This window comes from Geotrypetes seraphini, chromosome 3 (genome assembly GCF_902459505.1).
Source record: "Geotrypetes seraphini chromosome 3, aGeoSer1.1, whole genome shotgun sequence".
NCBI classification, from domain to species: Eukaryota; Metazoa; Chordata; class Amphibia; order Gymnophiona; family Dermophiidae; genus Geotrypetes; species Geotrypetes seraphini.
This window is the reverse complement of record NC_047086.1, coordinates 268072079-268090179: the sequence shown is the minus strand read 5'-3', so window position 1 is coordinate 268090179 and position 18101 is coordinate 268072079. Positions and strand designations below refer to the sequence as shown.

The window sequence follows — 18101 nt, the reverse complement described above, 5'->3', positions numbered from 1 at the left end:
CCACTATTGGAAGAGAGTCAGTTTGTAATCCCCTAATTTGCCACACCTTCATCAAAGCATTCCACACCATCCACAAATATTTCAAAATCTGGTGGTCCCTACACGCGATGGGCACATTATGAATAGGAGTCTGTAAAAGAAAATGAAGATGTAAAGGTTGAAAAAGAAAGCATTCCATCTCATACCACGTATTTTCCAAAGTACCTAAAAACCAATTCTGAAGATGTCTAAGTCCACAAGCCAAATTATACAAATAAAGATTAGGAACCCCTATCCCCCTTTCTCCTGCCCCCCATCATATACTCCAATCTCAATTTAGATTTCTTCCCTTTCTAAAATAAAAACGTTGTGAAGCAGAAGCCAAAGCAAAGTTCAGTCGCATGGTGCCATCAGCTGCTGTAGCCGTGTCTCGTGCAGACACAGCTGCTGATGGCGCCGCGCGATTGAGCTGACCCGGGGAGGTTCGCAGTGACTCTCAGGCGGTGCACACTTGCAGGGAAGTGAGGGAGGATGGAGGGAAGAGAGAGATGGCTGGACCTAAGTTTTTCAACTCGGTCATGGAGATCTGGGCAGTGGGAAGAAGGGGGTGCACAGCGCTTCTCAGCATGCCCATTTGCAGCTTCCCCATGGGATGCATTGGACTTGCAAGGGAGTTGGGTCACCTGGGGAGGCTCACAGTGGCTCTCATGTGGTGCTTGCTTGCAGGGAAGTGTGGGCAGGAAAGTGAGGTGGCATGGAGGGAACAGAGAAAGAGGCAGATCCGTTGTCTGGTATATTCACTCCATAAGATGCACTGTTATTTGCACCCACTTTTGTGGGTAAAAAAATGCATCTTATGGCGGGAAAAATATGGTAACTCAAAGCATTTCATACTTCTAAGCCTAGCTATTTGCAATCTCTGACCGGACAATGAGATTCCTGCGGGACAATAGATTGGTTTTACTATCAATAGGTAGAATCAGATGGGAATTGACTCAAAATAAGGCATTCTATTTTTTGGCACCTAGTCTTTGGAATTAATGCCCAAGTATTATTCATACTGAAGTTAACCATAAAGCTATTAAAAACATTTTTATCAACATGCTTTTGGAACTGATACCTTTCCAAATAATCATATTCATTAATTTGAGAGGTCTGCAGGCAACCAAACTACAATAAGATATTATTTTATTGATTAGATTGATTTGAATGTACAATATCTCAGATGTTTAGAATAGGTCTTTCTTTATATTTTGGAGTTCTTTTCTGTTCTTTATAATTTTTATGTAACTCACTGAGAACTGTTGCTAGATTTGGTAGAATATCAAATTTTAATAAACATAAACATCTCAAGGACATTGCATGACTTCTTGATCTACCACTACTGTTTATCATTTCTGTAGCACTCTAGCATTTAATATGTAATAGATGGTCCCTGCTCAGAAGAGCTTACAATCTAATTTGGACAGACAGAACATATAGGAGTTGGGGAGTCATAGATTGACTTTAGCATTATCTTTTGTTTCATGCTGTACCCAGAACCAGTTCACCTGCCCGGAAGAGCATGAAGACTTTACAGCTCTGTATGAGGCAATTCAGTCTTTTGAGAAGAAAGTTGTGATTTGTCATGAAGGAGACCCTGCTTGGCGCAGTGCAGTACTGTCTAACAGGGAGGAGCTACTTACCCTCAGGCATGTAGTGGATGAAGGGAAGGATGATTACAAAATCATAATGCTACATAAGAGCTACCTACGCTTCAAAGTTATCAAGGTACAGCATCCACAATGAACTCTAATACTACCACTACTACTCTATTATTTCTGCAATGCTATGAGACATATATTGTACATATATTCACATATGAGACAGTGGCTGCTCCATAGAGCTTATAGAACTTATGTTATGTTATGCTGGTTCTTATCTTATTCTTGATATGTTGCCTTTCTGTGGTATAGACAAAACAGTTTACATATTACCTACAGGTACGCAGATAGATTTTCAAGACAAACAAATAAGAAAATTAGCAAGTGCCATTTATTATGGGTTTCCTGTTGTATTCACTAAGATTGCTAAGAAAGCCAAAAGATTCTATGCTTTCAGGCTTCAGATTAAGCATAACACTCCATTGTTTAAGAACAAGAAGTATGGAATCTAAAAAAAATATAGGAATTGTATTTTATTTTTATTAGAGAGCCACAATGATACGCCTTTATTGCCCATATAACCCTTTCTTTTAATAGTTTAAAAAACAAGAAAACTTTCAGTTATTTGTTAGAAAAGCTATTTACGGAGAGAGAATCAAGATGGCAGACGGCAGTTAGCAGAGATCTGATCGCTCCAATTTACTTGCCCAATTACCTCAACTTTTCAGCAACATTTTGGCTGTTCTGCTGCTTCTCTCCATACTGGCCAGTATGCCTCATACGAAGAGGAAGGGAACTGAGTGCCATGCAGACTTTAGCTCTCACGTCTTCCCCAGCTCAGCTGACGCTTCAGCATTTCTTTGGGCAGCAGACCTCTGCTGAACCTCAGCCAGCCCAGTGTGGATTGACTTCCGCTGAAGATTCAAATGAGGGAGCGCTTGAATCAATTGAACTTTTGACATCTTTGTCTCCACCGACAATTTCTGCACCCCCTTGTCCAGCAGGAATGCGGAGCGGAGACTATAGCCCCGGGAGAGAGGAGGAAGAAACCCCAGAGCTGAGTCTGGGAGGAGCTACACCCTTTGCTGGAGACCAGGACCAGAAGAAGAACTCTGTGGGACTTGGAGTGCCTGCAGCAAGTCCTGGCATTACACTTGAGACACTCTTTGAGGCCATAAAGAAAATGGATGATAAACTTGGGAAAACAGTTCAGGACATTGAGGTATTAGTGATTAAAGTGGATGCTTTTTCCTTGACTGTAGAAAAAGTTTAGCAGGAATGTTTAGATAAGATTTAGACTGAGTCTACTAATTTAAAAAAATTATATCTCTTTGGTTATTAAGGAACAAAATTTGTTTGCACGTAAAATTGAAAAGATTGAAAACTTCAACCGCCGTCTGAATCTTAGAGTTTTAAACTGTCCAAAAATACCAGCTGAGACACCAATAGAGGTCTTTAAAAAATTCTTGATAGAAAATTTTAATTTCCCTCTAAACCAGGGATCTCAAAGCCCCTCCTTGAGGGCCGCAATCCAGTCAGGTTTTCAGGATTTCCCCAATGAATATGCATTGAAAGCAGTGCATGCACATAGATCTCATGCATATTCATTGGGGAAATCCTGAAAACCCGACTGGATTGCGGCCCTCAAGGAGGGGCTTTGAGACCTCTGCTCTAGACCATATTTCACCAATAAATAAAGCATACTTCTTACCTGTTTCAAAAAAGAATTCTGTACCTAATGGTATTCCTTCCGGCGAGAAAGTGGTCATTGAAAATGAGCTACAAAATCTGACGGCAGTCCTGGAGAATTTCTTTACTGATATCAAGGAGAGAGAGCTACCTTAATAGTAAATTTCTAAATGCTATCATGAGACTATCATGAGACTATTTTTCAGAAATTCTGTAACTCTTTTTTGCAGACAACACATATGGATATTTCCTAATGTAACTAAAACTACACAGGATAGACAAAGACAGTTTCTAGCTATGAGAGATGAAACGAGGGAGTTGGGTGCTTCTTTTATGTTGTCCTATTCCTAAAAATGTATTGTTAAACACTTGGGTTTAAAATATGTTTTCTTCATTCCAGATCATCTAAGATCTTTTTGGGACCCCAATCAGTGATGATGGAGGAGGCTCCATAACTTGAAGACTGAGGGAAATAGCCGTAGTATAGCCTAAATCTTGAAAAGATTCTTATAATTTTCTCCCTTTAATTTCTAGTTTTCTCTCTCACAGACAGTTGTGGTCTAAGGAAGAATTAAATTCCATGTTTCTTTTATTATTTTCAATGTTGTTTCTTGAAGCTTTGTTTAGGTTTGGATATGATTCTGAATTTCTGTTACAAGTAGATTAACTTTTAATTTATGTTAATAAAAATTAAAAGAAAAGCCATTTACATATCTTAAAATATGTTTTCAGCCAAACCTAAACCTAAAAACTAACTGATTATTCCCTTTCCAGGAACTCTTCCCCTCTGCCCTGAACTTCCTCCTGTACCAATATTTCTGAGTTGGGATATTTTAAAGTATTCCTAACCTATGGGTCCTTTTACTAAGGCGTGCTACCCGATTTAGTGTGCTAACAATTAGTGCGCGTTGGCTAGCGCGCCTTAGTCAAATAGGGACAGTGGAAGAAACACAGGATGTGGCAGGGAAGAGGTAAGTATACCTCCTGTTTTCGGGGATTTGGGACATACTGAATTGGTAAAATGGGGTTTAGGCTGGGAAGAAGGAGGAGCAGGATCAAGGAGACCTAGTTCTTACATTTTGACTTGGAGGGATGGGAGATTTGAGTACTGGCAACTTTTTATATCATCAGGACAGGATGGTAAGTTTAGAGAGAACAGGCTAGCAGTGCTATAAGCATCAGGTGAGAGAGAAAATGAAAGAGAGATTGGATCTGTGAAAATTTGTTTTAACATTAGGCCTTGGAGAGAGAGAGAGATCACGGCTTCCAGGAAGGGTACGTGAGCCAGTCCAACCAGACTTTTGTGTGCCATTGCACTAGCTGCAAAACTCCTACCACCCCCTCCCCACCCCCACCCCCTAATCTCCGTCAGCTTTTTCCTCATTTTTGACTTGCCAGTTAGCCTGGTAAAATTTGACCAGTTAGATCCCTTTACATTTTTACTTCATTTACAAATAAAAATCCTTATTTAGCATGTTGCCTAGGTAGGGAAAGGGGCATCCAAGTCTGGACAGTGACAGGCAGTATGATTTTACAAAAGGCTTATTGAACACAAAACCTTTTGTAAAATAATTATCAGGATCCCTATTTTACAAAGAAACTTAAAAACTTTAAAAAAGGGAAGCATCACAGATTTTGCCATGTACAATTGCCAGATTTTACAAACTTGCCAGTTTAAGGGAAGCCAATTAAAGAGATTAAGAACAAAGAGATTAGCAAAGTTCAGCCAAACCCCACATCCAAGCAAACAATTGACTGATATACTTACCTTTTTTAAAGAAGGTATAAATGTTGATGTCTAAAAAATTTTAAGTACTTATTCATTGCCATTTCAAAATCAGATATGCATGTATAATTTTCAGACCTGCCCAAACCATGCTCGTAACATATCCTCTTTAAAACTATAGGGGCCAGTAGAAAACACCACTGCAGGGAGCAGCGCATGGAAAGTAGTATAGAAATGTTAGCAGGTGAGCAATCTGGAAAGAGGTTTAGCCAGCATACCTTGAAGCACTGCTCACTTGCTCCTGCCATGGTGCCATCATGTTGGAAAATGGTGCATTCTGTGATGCATTGAGTGGGGTCAGTCTACTAGATAAGGAAATATTGTTCTTATTTGGTACACTGTTTGAAGACTACCAAATAAGGGCAAAATTACTGACCCAATTTGATGCATCCCAGGATGCACCACAGAGGATCAGGCATCACCATTTTCCAAGATGGTACCACCAAGGCAGAAGCAAGTAGGCATCATATTTATCTCATTAAAGTATGCTAGTTGATGGAGGGCCACTAGATACCAAGCATTTTTTTCTTTAATTTGAGAAGGGTTGTAATATCAGGGCAAGAGGTGCAGCTGGTTCTTATATCAAGCAACTACTTTGAACAAGTTCAATTCGGGTAACAATATAAAGAAACTTGGATATTACCAAAGAGATGCAAGTAATCTAATAAAAAGAAACATGATACCTTAACTATTGAATAAAAATTTCCTAAATAAAAAATATTATAGCCCTTTTAAACAATCCATAAACCTCCTTCCTTATTTCAAAAAGAAGCGAGTTCCATATTGCTAGATCTCATGTCCTTAACCCCCGAGAATGATCTGTTATTGTAAACCAAATCTCTCTCCTCCTGATAATAATTGAATTGAAGGGAGCCATATAGAGAGGCCTGATCATATAGAATTCTAAATACAAATGTATACAATTTCAAATAAGTATGTTGCCAGTTTATTTCCAAGGGTCATTTTATAAAAAAAATTGAATGGGATCCTCACAAAATTTATTTGGCTGGGTAACTGCTAGAATTGCTTTGGTATCTTTGCAAAAACCACAATTGACGGGTGGGGTAAATTTTCCAAATTTTTATAGGTATCATCAAGCCTTCATATTGCATCAGGGTATGTATTGGATCCTTTCTGAACTCATGGAGAATCTACTAGACTGGCTGATATTAGAGATTCACCTCATGTCCCCATTACGTCTGAGCCATATTTTGAGTATCAAGTTGCCTAGAATATATAAGGACAATAGTTTTTAGTTTTTCTATCTGCCTTCGCACATCTTCAAGGCTCACTTCCATGGATGTTAATTTTTTTGCTTGATTTCCATTGAAGAATTGCTCAGGTTCCAGTATGTTGGTTATGTCTTCATTTATAAATACAGACGAAAAGAACATGTTTAGTCTTTCCGCGACTTCTTTCTCCTCCTTCACCACTCTCTTCCTGTCTCCGTCGTCCAGTGGTCCCACCTCCTCCCTAGGTGGCTGCTTCCCTTTAACATATCTAAAGAACGGTTTGAAATTTTGTGCTTCCCTTGCTAGTCATACTCTTTTGGCTTTTTGAACCACAGGGTGACATCTTTTTGATACTTCCTGTGCTCTTTCCAGTTCCCCTCAGTTTTGTCCTTTTTCCATTTCCTAAATGAATTTTTCTTATTGCCTATTGCTTCCTTCACTATTTTAGTTATCCACGCTGGGTCTTTTGTTTGACTCTTTTTGCACCCCTTTCTGAATCTGGGGATATACAGATTTTGCGTCTCGCTCACCGTGTCCTTGAAAAAAGACCAGGCATGTTCTACCGTTTGCCGTTTTTTGGAAGTGTTCCTAAGTGTCTACCTTACCATTTCCCTCATTGCTTCGTAGTTTCCTTTCCTGAAGTTAAAAACTCAACCTTGAACTTGATCATATTATGATCGCTGTTTCCCAACGGTCCCACTACTTCTACTTCCTTTGCAGGTCCCCTTAACCCATTTAGGATTAGATCCAGAGTGGCATTTCCTCTCGTCAGTACTCTAACAAGCTGCTCCATGAAGCAATCCTGTGTAGTCTCCAGGAATTCTGTCTCCCTAGCGCATTTTGAGCTTCTAAGACTCCAGTCTATCCCGGGGTAGTTGAAGTCTCCCATAATAACCGCGTTACCACTTTTGCATTCTCGCTTCATCTCGGCTTCCATTTCTTCATCGATATCTCTGGTTTGCCCGGGTGGACGATCAGTCAGCGAAGCTACCAGAACTTCCTTAAGTTCCTTCAGCACCCTTGGATGCACACCATCCGGCCCCATCGCTTTATCTACCTTTATTTTAGCTAGCTCCTCACCAACACAATCCTCTGAAAATCGATCAGGGTCTATTACTCCTCCATCCCTATTTATGTTTGTCTTCTGTGGTCCCGCTCCCGGCTCTTCAGTCATAAACACAGAACAGAAATATTGGTTAAGCAATTCGGCCTTTTCTTTATCAGCTTCTACATATTCCTCCCCTTCACCTTTGAGTCTCACAATGCCACTTAACTAATATATCTAAAAAATGTCTTGTGTCCCCGTTTTACCGTGTTAGCTATTTTTTCTTCCATTTGCTGACTACATCTTAACTTTTCCAGATATTTTTGCCTGTCTTCCTCTTTCTGCGATCTTATGTAGTTTATTTTATTTATTTATTTATTCAATTTTTTAGCCCAGAGGAGCCCAGAAAGGGTTACAAAGTACATCCATAATAATCCAGACAGAGCAGAGATGACATAGTTTACATAAATTATAATATAGACATGACAATGATAATAAAATAAATGCACTAAGTAGCATCTGGTGAGATTAGGTGGCGAAGGTGCATTGACTGGGTGGCATTTCAGAGTGAATGACTTTAAGGCGCTGGGTTAGTAAAGAGGAAGGTTTTCACGGCCTTCCTGAAGTTCCAGAGTCCATCTAGTGATCTGACAGATGGAGGGATTGTGTGCCAAAGTTTAGGTATGAAATGTGAGTAGGAGCGTTTGCAGGCAGTTTCAGTTTTGAGGGAGTGGCCAGAAGGTATGGTCAGTTGTTTTTCTCCTTGAGACCTCAGTGGTCGCTTTGGGAAGTAGATTTGTAGTTTCGTTTTCATGTAGTATGGCCAGGTGGTGGGGTTTAAAATAAATGCTACAAAATCTGAGCTTCTTAATATTTCTCTTTCTGCGGCTACCATTACAGGCTTGAAAGGGGCCTTCCTGTTCCAAAGGGCTGTATCATCGATTCGCTGTCTTGAGGTTTGTATAGCTCATGATTTGGGTGAGTTCTTTCGCTTGAACTATCCCCAACTATCGCGGACAGTGTTTGCTGATCTTGATCGGTGGGAGGGCTACGATTGTCATGGATGGGGAGGATTAATGCCTTGCGAATTAATGTTCTGCCCCGTTTTTTATATCTGTTCTCTTGTTTGCCTCTCTCTGTCCCCAAACAATCCTTGCTCTGGCTTCAGCACCAGGTTTTCACTTATATCTGGAATCATAAACCGCCCCGGGTTAGGAAGGAGCGTATGTATTGGGATAGGCAGCATGGAGGCATGGGAGTCCCAGATTTTTTGAATTTCTTATTATGCTGCCCAGTTACAAGTTTTGTTTCACTGGGCTTTCCCATCCCGTCGCTGGGTCTCTTTGGAACAGGAGTTGCAACCTACTTATCCCCTAGCGGCCTTGCCATGGCTTCCTCTGGAGACCATTCGTGAAGTCCAGCAAGGGGCTCCTTATGGTATGGCTTGCACTCTCCAACTGTGGGGCCAAGTGCGACAGGCTTGGTTCCCGCGGCAGTGCTATTTTTATGCTACCCCTATTAGATATGCTCCGGGATTTTTGCCTGCCCAGGATTCTGAGATTTTCTGAAGCTGGGAGAGAAGTGGACTTGGAGTGCTGGGTCAGTTGCTTCTCCAGGGTGAGCTGATCTCCTTTGCAGCTTTGCGGGATGTCTATGATCTCCCAGCAGCGGATGTTTTTGCCTATATGCAACTTTGGGATTTTTTGCGGAGGAGGGTTCTTCTGGAATGGGAGGGGGTGGACTCTGTCTTTCTTCAGGTGTTTCGTATGGGCTAAGGGCTCAGTGGTGGGACTTATTTCCCGCTTGTATAAAGCTTTATTATGTGTAAATATTTTTATTAAATTTTGTCATCAAAAAGAACAATCCACACAGTAGTACAAATACACTCCCCCCTCCCCCCCAAGTCCCACCCCCCCACCCCCCCACCCAATCCCACAAACACAATCATAATAACAAAGTGAATAACCAACTTCCAGAGAAGGCAGTATCATGGGTTCAGCAAATTACTCCGAGCTCTATGTGTGAGAGTAAGCCAAAATGGTTCCCAAATGGAACAATAAATGCGTCCCTTAGGAGAATCCAGTGTTCGTACAAGCAAGCGCTCCATGGATGCCTGCCGAAGCATGAGAGTACGCCAAAGAGATAACGTGGGCGAGTCAGGTACAATCCAACAGTGAAGAATAGATTTTTTCCCAAGCAAAAAAGCCCTCTCCAGAAATGCCCGAAATCCTTTAGGTGAGGTCCTTGGAAGATGATCCAACGTAAAAAGCATTTCAGGGCCCTGAGAGTATGTATGATGCCACATAGAGGTAATGTGCCTATGTAGTAATGTCCAAAAGTCTTGAATGTGGGGGCAGGTCCAGTATAAGTGCCCCAATGAAGCCGGAGACTGATGACACTTAAGACAGGCGTCGGAAGTACTCAATTTGGCTCTATGGAGGTAGACCGGGGACCGGTGGAGTCGAAGAAGAAATTTATAGTTCATTTCAATCAAGACGACATGAGTCGTAAGTACATGTATTCGCTTAAGACCAGTCTGAATTTGTACTCCAGTAACCTCACACGGTAAATCTCTAGACCAAAGAGAGGCGTAATGATCATAAGAAATCGATCCCTGGCTCTCCCGAAGATACCTTATATGGAACTTCAGAGGTATATGGTCCTGTGCAGACAAACACAGTGCTTCCGAAAGAGCTTCTCTACTACGACTGGTTAATCCTTCCTTCTGAAGAGACCGTACATAGGAGACCATCTGAGCATATGCTAGCCAATCTCCAGGTGACCATTGGTAATCCGTTTGCAGAACTGTAAAGGGCGGTACAACACCATGAGAATCAACCACCTGGAAGACATATTGGGTATTGGTAGTTCTCCAAATCGAGAGTGGGTAAATAGAAGTTCCCGGAGGGAAGTCCTTATTGTCCAAAAAAGGCAAATAAAGAGTATCAGTGTGCGGTATGTGCAAAGACTTACATAATCTCCGCCACACCTGGCGAAGCGGAAAAAGAAACATACCTCCACCATATCCACTAGGAAGATGACGAGTGTGGAGCAAATAGCTAAAGTGGTATGAGCCACAAAGCGTAAGCTCCGAGGCAGTCGCCGAGAAGTAGCGAGTGCCCCGGAACCAATCGTTCAAGTGGCGCATTTGACATGCTTGTGAAAGTAATCGTATATTCTGCAATCCTAAACCCCCTTGGGACCTGGGAAGCATCAAGACCTGTAGTGCCAATCTCGCACGCTTCCCATTCCACAAAAAGGATGTTAAACTTTTGCCCACCAATTTATCATGTTTAATGGACAGTAAAACCGGGAGCATTTGAAGCATGTAAAGCCATTGAGGCACCAAAACCATGTTATATAGAGCAATTTTGCCCAGCAGTGATAATGGAAACTCCCTCCAAAGTTGCAATTTTTGTTGAGTAAGAGTCAGGAGTGGCAAGACATTCAAGGAGTATAATCTAGTGAGGTCCATGGGTATCTTAATCCCCAGGTAAGTCAGATAATCTGTTGACCACTTCAGGGGAAAAACTCCCCTCCAAGAGCCAGGAACCCCACTAGACAGAGGCAACACCATTGATTTTTGATAATTTAAAACCAACCCTGAATACAAGCTGAACTCATCTAAGATGGCCAATGCCCTGGTCAAGGAAGGCTGAGGAGAGGACAATGTCAGCAGAATATCATCTGCGAAGGCTAGGACTCGAAGTTGCGAATCCCCTTCTGGGAGACCACTTAATTGATCATCATTTAGTAAGGTACGCAAGAAAGGATCTAAATAAAGCAAAAACAGGAGAGGAGATAGGGGGCTCCCCTGGCGCGTACCCCGCAATATAGGAAAGGACTCCGTCCCAACACCATTGACCAAGACACTAGCCGTCGGGGCCGAGTATAACAGTTGAATCATGTTATAAAACCAACCCGTTATTCTCATATGTGTGAGGACCGCAAACAAAAACTTCCAGTTGACCTGGTCAAAAGCCTTGGCCGCGTCTAAACTGACCAGGATGCCAGCGGTGCGAGTAATTTGAGTTCTATGCATAGCAGTCAACAGTCGCCTAACATTAACAACCGAATGTCGATTTTTCACAAAGCCCGCCTGCTCCGGTATTATCAATTGAGGGAGTAAGACAGCCAAGCGATTAGCTAATATTTTATCCAAAATTTTTATGTCAACATTTATAAGGGAGATTGGGCGATATGACTCTATCTCTGATTCAGGCTTGCCGGGTTTCGGAATTAAGGTAATATAAGCATGGTTAGACCTCACAGGGAATGTACCCTCCACCAACGCCTGGGCATAATAAGCCTCCAAAGGGCCAGAAATGTGCGTGGACATAATTTTATAAAATTCGGGGGAAAACCCGTCGGGACCCGGGGCCGTGCAATTCCTCAATTGTTTAATGGCAGATTGGAGCTCTTTCCCCTGAATCGGCCTATTCAATGCGGAACGCATAGGAGAAGTCAGCCTGGGCATACCCGCATCCTCCAAGTAGTCCTGTGCTTCGGGCCCCCCCTCCCCCTCTACAGATGAGTAAAACTGTTTATAATAATTAAAGAACTGATCAGCTATATCCCGAGTTTTGCTCACCTTCGTGCCATCAGGTAAATGTAAACAGGGGATATAGCGAAGAGATCTCTTTGGTTTAATCAAAGTAGCCAGTAATTTACCAGGCTTATTCCCATGCTTATAATAATTAAATTTAGCATAGTATAACGATTTTTTCGCACGGTCATGCAACAGAGAATTTAGAGCATTCTGTGCTGATGCCAGCCGTTCTCCAGTAGTAGTCGAGGGACGAAGTAGATGTTGACGTTTAAGCACCGCACACTCCCGCTCCAACCTTAGAATACCCTGTGTTATTCTCTTCCTATAAGCTACCACATATGTGATAATATCCCCCCGGAGAACCGATTTCGCCGCCTCCCAGAACAAGAGTGGCGTCTCCCGGTGTTGAACGTTAAATCGAAGGTAGTCTTCCCATTTGGCAGTAATATATTTAACAAAATCAGGGTTATCCATTAGGTAAGCAGGGAAACGCCAACCCCCCAGCCAAGGAGAGTCCCCGGTTAGGACATCCACCCATACCGGACAGTGATCGGAAATCGAGAGAGGGCCAATTTCCGAAGAATCTATCAATGAAAAGGAACCCCGAGAAACCAGAATATAATCCAATCTAGAATATGTCTGGTGGGCCCGTGACTGATGGGTATAGTCTCGTTCATGAGGGTGTAGTAACCTCCAGGGGTCAAGTAATTCCAGCGCTTCACATAAATAAGGAAGGCCTCTACCCATGGAGGTTTTTTGAGCAGATCCCGCACCCGACCTATCCTGAACATTATCTAAAACTTGATTAAAGTCCCCCAGGACCAACAGTGGATGGTTGGTATCCCTACCACCAACTCGGGCCAGAGCCTTAAAAAATTTGTGGTCGTATTGGTTCGGGCCATACACCATTAAGACATTAAATACTTGATCTGACACAGTCACTCTACAATAAAGAACCCGTCCCAAGTCATCTGCAAAGAGCTGTTCGATCTTTCCAGGGAATCCCTTCCGAACCAATAGTACCACCCCTGCATGCTTAGTAGAAGAGGAGGAGTGAAAAACCTGACCCACCCATCCCTTTAAAAGTTTAGCATGTTCTGTTTTGGATAGCCTCGTCTCTTGAAGGCAAGCAAGATCTGCTTTATGATATCGTAATCTGCTCAAAATCTTGGAGCGTTTCACCGGTGACGTGATGCCTCCCACATTCCAAGATATCAACCTAAATGTCTTACCACACACCAGGACCACAAAAGCATACCTGCCACCAGTGTAATTCCCGTAGACCTCCGGGCGCCCAGCCTTCACCCAGAGGACAACCGGAAGTAAGTAGCCATAGGAACCCAAATGAAACAACATACATACAGGATGAACCCACTCTGGAGTCAGAAGTTATAATAGCAGTGATAGAATACCCCAACACCTTACCCACCCCCCTCCCACCCCTCCTTCCAATCCCAACCCCCCCCATATCCCCTTGTTCCTTTTCCTGAAAAACCAAAAATCTTCCAGTACCCAAACTGATACTGGAAGATAGAGCACGTCTCTGGTGCCATCGGAACCTGTCCCCCTGGATAAACAGAAACATTGTACAGTGCAGGGTTAACAATCTGCTGTGCAAATAAACATGGAATCAGCAAACTATATGTGCATACACAGATACTACTCAGGTTGGAGGAGGTGTGCTAGCGCCCAACCTGTTGACAAAATCTCCAGCCAATGTATCCGAGTCAAACACATGCCATTTACCATCTAAATATATTTTCAGGATGGCAGGATACAAGAACAAGAAACGACATTTGAGATCAGCCAATTTTTTGCAGATAGGGTAGAAATTTTTCCTCCGGTCTGTTAAGGCCGATGAATAATCCTGGCCAATCCTTATTGGAGCAGTTTCATATTGTAGGGTCTCCCGTTTCAATCGAAATTCCCGCAAAATTTCAACTTTGTGTCGGTAATTGTGCAGCTTTCCTATCACCACCCTAGGCCGCTGATCCTTTCCATTGCGGGGCCCAACTCTATGAACGCGCTCAAATCGAGCCGGGCCCAGCGCTGCGGGCATAGGCAGTTCACTAGCCAGCCACGATTCTAACACGGAAAGCAGCACAGAGTCAGAGATGGTTTCTGGGAGCCCCATAAATCTTAAATTGCCCCTACGGGACCTGTTCTCCAGGTCCTCGAGTTTATCTTGGTGGTGGCGTAGCTGCACTTTCATCTGAGCCAGCTCCGTATCTACCCCTCGTGCTTCGTCCTCCACCGTGGATACGCGCTCCTCCAGGGCCGTGACTCTTGCAGAGTGATCTTCCAAAAGGGACTCCAGCTTGGTGAGTTGGGTCGACAGCTGTTCCATGCAAGGAGTAAGAGCCTGAGCAATTAATTGTTTAAGATCCGCCAGCGTCTCCGTGGAAAATTGTTTGAGCATGCCACCCGAGGGTTCCGCCATTTTCTCCTCAGTCTGCTTGCTCTTATCTTTGTCTTTGTCTTTTTTCGCCGATTTAGACGACATTGCCGGTGGAGACCTCGCTAAAAATCTGTCCATAAATGAATCCCTCAAAATCAGGTAGAAATCGGCAGAAGAAATTTCGCAAATTCACCCGCTTTTAAAGTTGCAGAGGGATCAGGTTCCGGAGCAGGCAATGCGAGCTGCTTGCCGGCTCACAGCATCACGTGACTCCTAAAGCTTTATTATATAGCCACCCCCAAGCTCGCTCCTTTGAGCATAAATGGGAGGCCCTCTTGGGGGTGTCCCTGGATTTGCAGCAATGGGAACATCTTTATAATCAGTTGCTGCGGGTATCGTTAGCCACTCCATTGGTTGAACAGGGATACAAATGTTATTTCAGTGGTATACTCCTGAGAAATTATATCGGTGGTATGCTCATGGGGATAGCCACTGTTGGAGAGGATGTAGGAGGTCGGGGACTTTTGGGCATATATGGTGGGATTGCCCCAGGGTGGTTCTTTTTTGGGAGATGGTTCAAAGTTTGGGGTAAATTCTCTATACTACGTCTAAACTTAGGCGTGCTTTAGACGTCCGAAGTAAGTGAATAATTACGGAGTTAAGGGTCTTAATTAGTGTTAATTGAAAGATAGACGTAGGTAGACGGCAGATAGACGTCACCAAAAGATAGACGACGGACAGACGTCTATAGAAAGCATAGTCGCGTCTCCAAATCTGGACGTGGGTGTGCCCTGGGCGTGACAAATGGAGACGCTAGATAGGCACTACTTGAGCGGCAGACTGCGTCTAGATATCTTGTAGGCGTAAGGAACCCTGGTTTAACTTGGATTTCAATGCAGTTTCAACTTTCTTAATTGTGGCTCTTTGTTAGACGCGAGGTAGACGTCCGCTGTGTTTTTTCATCAATAATTCCAATAGTGAGTTTGAATAGGTAATTTTCATCTTTTCTCTGTCCTAATAAATATAATGACACCATATCAATAGAACACATTAACACATATCATTATTGCACACATTATCAGCACTTAAAAAGAGAATAAACAGATACACACCTTAACATTCAGCTTCCCTCATTGCAAAATGGTGGTCTTCAGCTGCACAAAACTGACCTCATTGTGACCTCATCAATCTGCACCTTCAAAGTAGTATGCCACAATTAAAAGATGTGCTGGGTGTAGAACTCACAACCTCTGGATGTGAGTTAGGAGAACAGGCTCCTAACACATAGAGCTACAGCTGCTTCTACTTAGGTCCATCTCACCACCCTTTCATAGCATACTTGACTGAGCTGGCTATGCTCATTAGCTATCATATCACACTCAACTCAAAGAAAGCATTTCTGTCTTAACAGGTTAATGCGCCAATCCATCCAACCTCTCAAGGTCACCGGTTCAACTCCCACTCTTGCCATCCCTCTTTTGCACTGCTACCTATTAGCTCTCAAAGGAGTATTATATATATGGTGGACTTTGCTGTTTTTCATGGGATGGGGGAGGGGGGGGTCTATGATAACAGAGAACAGGCTGCTGAGAATTCATGGAGATCATTTTAAGGATCAACTCAAATAAGTTTAAGCAAAGGAATGCCTAAAGATTTGGAAGGTTTTCTGGTAGAAAACAAATATCAAATATGTATTAAGGAATTGCAGCACAAATGACGCTGATCGTTAAGGGCAAAAAAACACCACTTTTCCGGGTATGACGCCTAAACGGAACAGATTACTTACAGTCATACATCCATTAGTACAGTGCTTAGAATGAAGATTAGCGTGTGAGCATGGTCTGGGTTGGACATTAGAAAAATGGAGCTCCACCTCACATGTATTCAACCATACTTGGGAATATGGGTTTGGGGCTCAGTGAAAGCAGCACTTTTAACCATTGAGCTACCACTCTTTTGTCTCAGCCGACTATGAGATTATAGCTAAACTCCTTTTCCCTTAGCAGTTCACTAAGGTATGATATGACAAGGGAGCCAGAGACATTGGAGCAAAAGGTGCTGCAGCTCAGTGAGTAAAGGCACTGTACCGATTTTCCGGGCTTTGAGGGTTCAGCTCCCAGCCTGTATTTTACTTGTGGCATATCTACCTTCCAGGTGCACCTTGATGATGCTTTCCACTTCTTATAGGAGTTGAATATAACATTACTGTACAACTTTGCTGTGTAGCAGAAAAATAAACTTTTCCCCCTTCCATGCTAAGAATTTGAGTTCAACTCATCTTATATTTCTCCTTTTAAACATGGCATACTTTGTTAGTTTTTATCATGGTAAAGTATACATTTCTGAAATCGTGAAGAAACAATAATATACAACTGCAGTGTTTTGTCTCCTAGCAGAATTAACTGCCTATAAGAAGCGGTATAAGCAAATCAAAACTGCTATAAGCCCAAGAAAGCATTTCTAGCTCAATAGGTTAATAAGCCTGTTATGACCTCTCAAACTCCCCTGTTCGACTCCCACCTTTGCTCATTTTAATAAGGTCCTAGCAGCTTCCTATTAGCTCTTATAGCAGGGTCTACATGGTGGACTTTGCCATTTGTAAGGTGCACATTTCCCTTTCCAGGCAAATCTATTTTCTCCTTACCATGGCTCGGACATCCTAAGCAGTGATGAGAGGAAACCTTTCCTCTGATAGCAAGATGACATTTGTGGATCGCCTGGTTAATGTGCACTATTACGTCTTGTCCATCTTCTCAAGCACCCTGGTTCAAATCCCATCCTCACCTTCACTTTTGTTTCCATGCATCCTAACAGTTCTCAGAAGTGGTGGAATTTGCTGTTTCTCATCAGCATTCTGCAGCCACAGGTGCATGAGATACTTTCATTTGCTCCCAACTACAAGCCATTCTAGTAGGAATGTGTTTCTTTTGATGCAATATAGGCATTGGTCAACAGCTATGAGTTAAATCAAACTTCAGAGGGCTTGGACAGGTGTTGAAGAATGATCCAGGTAGGGGGGGATGTTTTTGGTGGGGGAGGGTGTTCAGCATGAGAGAGAACAGGTTGCATTAAATATTAGACAATGGCTGCAGATAATAAAAGCTGAAGCAAAATATTTATATGTAAAGCCAAGGCTAAAGAGTTACCAGGTGTCCTGGCTGAGAAATGAATATAAACTATTTGCTAACCTTACTCAAGACTTGAACCCCCTGATGTATGGAAGATGAAAAGCAATGCCTTAAGGCATAGAGCTATAGAGGTAACTTTGTTTAGAGCATAGAGCTTCGTATCAAAGCTTAGAGATGTGAAGGAAATGACTACAACGTCACTACAACGTCACTACAGCTGTATATGGCAAAACGACATCCAATGCACATCCAATTAGATTTGAATCCTAACGGTTCCTATGACGTCAGACGCTAATTAGGCGTGCTTAGTATATAGAAAGCTTTGGCACAGCCATTTTTCCTATGTAAGACCCCCTCATGTGAGTTGGTGTTTGTGGTGTTCCGTTTCCTCAATGATGAAACTTTGTGCTATGACTTGCCTGTTCTCCTTTATACTCCCTTCTGCCTTTGCCACTCCTCCCCACCCCCATTATCTGTATTTCTTTAGTTTATGAATTTTTCTGGGTGTTGGTGTGAGGGATTGTTGAGGACTTAGGTTTTGTGTTAAGTGTGGAGGGGAATCAATTGTTAGGGAAAAGAAGGGGCCAGGCCAGGTTACACACAGATGCCTACACCCATTACTCTCCCTGCTTTCATAATGTCATGGTCTGCC

The 18101-nt window shown here is 42.7% G+C and overlaps 1 protein-coding gene across 1 annotated transcript in view; it reads left to right on the top strand.

The window, feature by feature from the left end:
* The window catches only part of PCNX2 (pecanex 2), a 1104481-nt gene that overhangs the window by 935279 nt on the left and 151101 nt on the right, over positions 1–18101 (top strand). Inside the window, 1 exon segment of the mRNA XM_033937641.1 lies at positions 1519–1749. Within this exon segment, the coding sequence (XP_033793532.1) occupies positions 1519–1749 (231 nt within the window).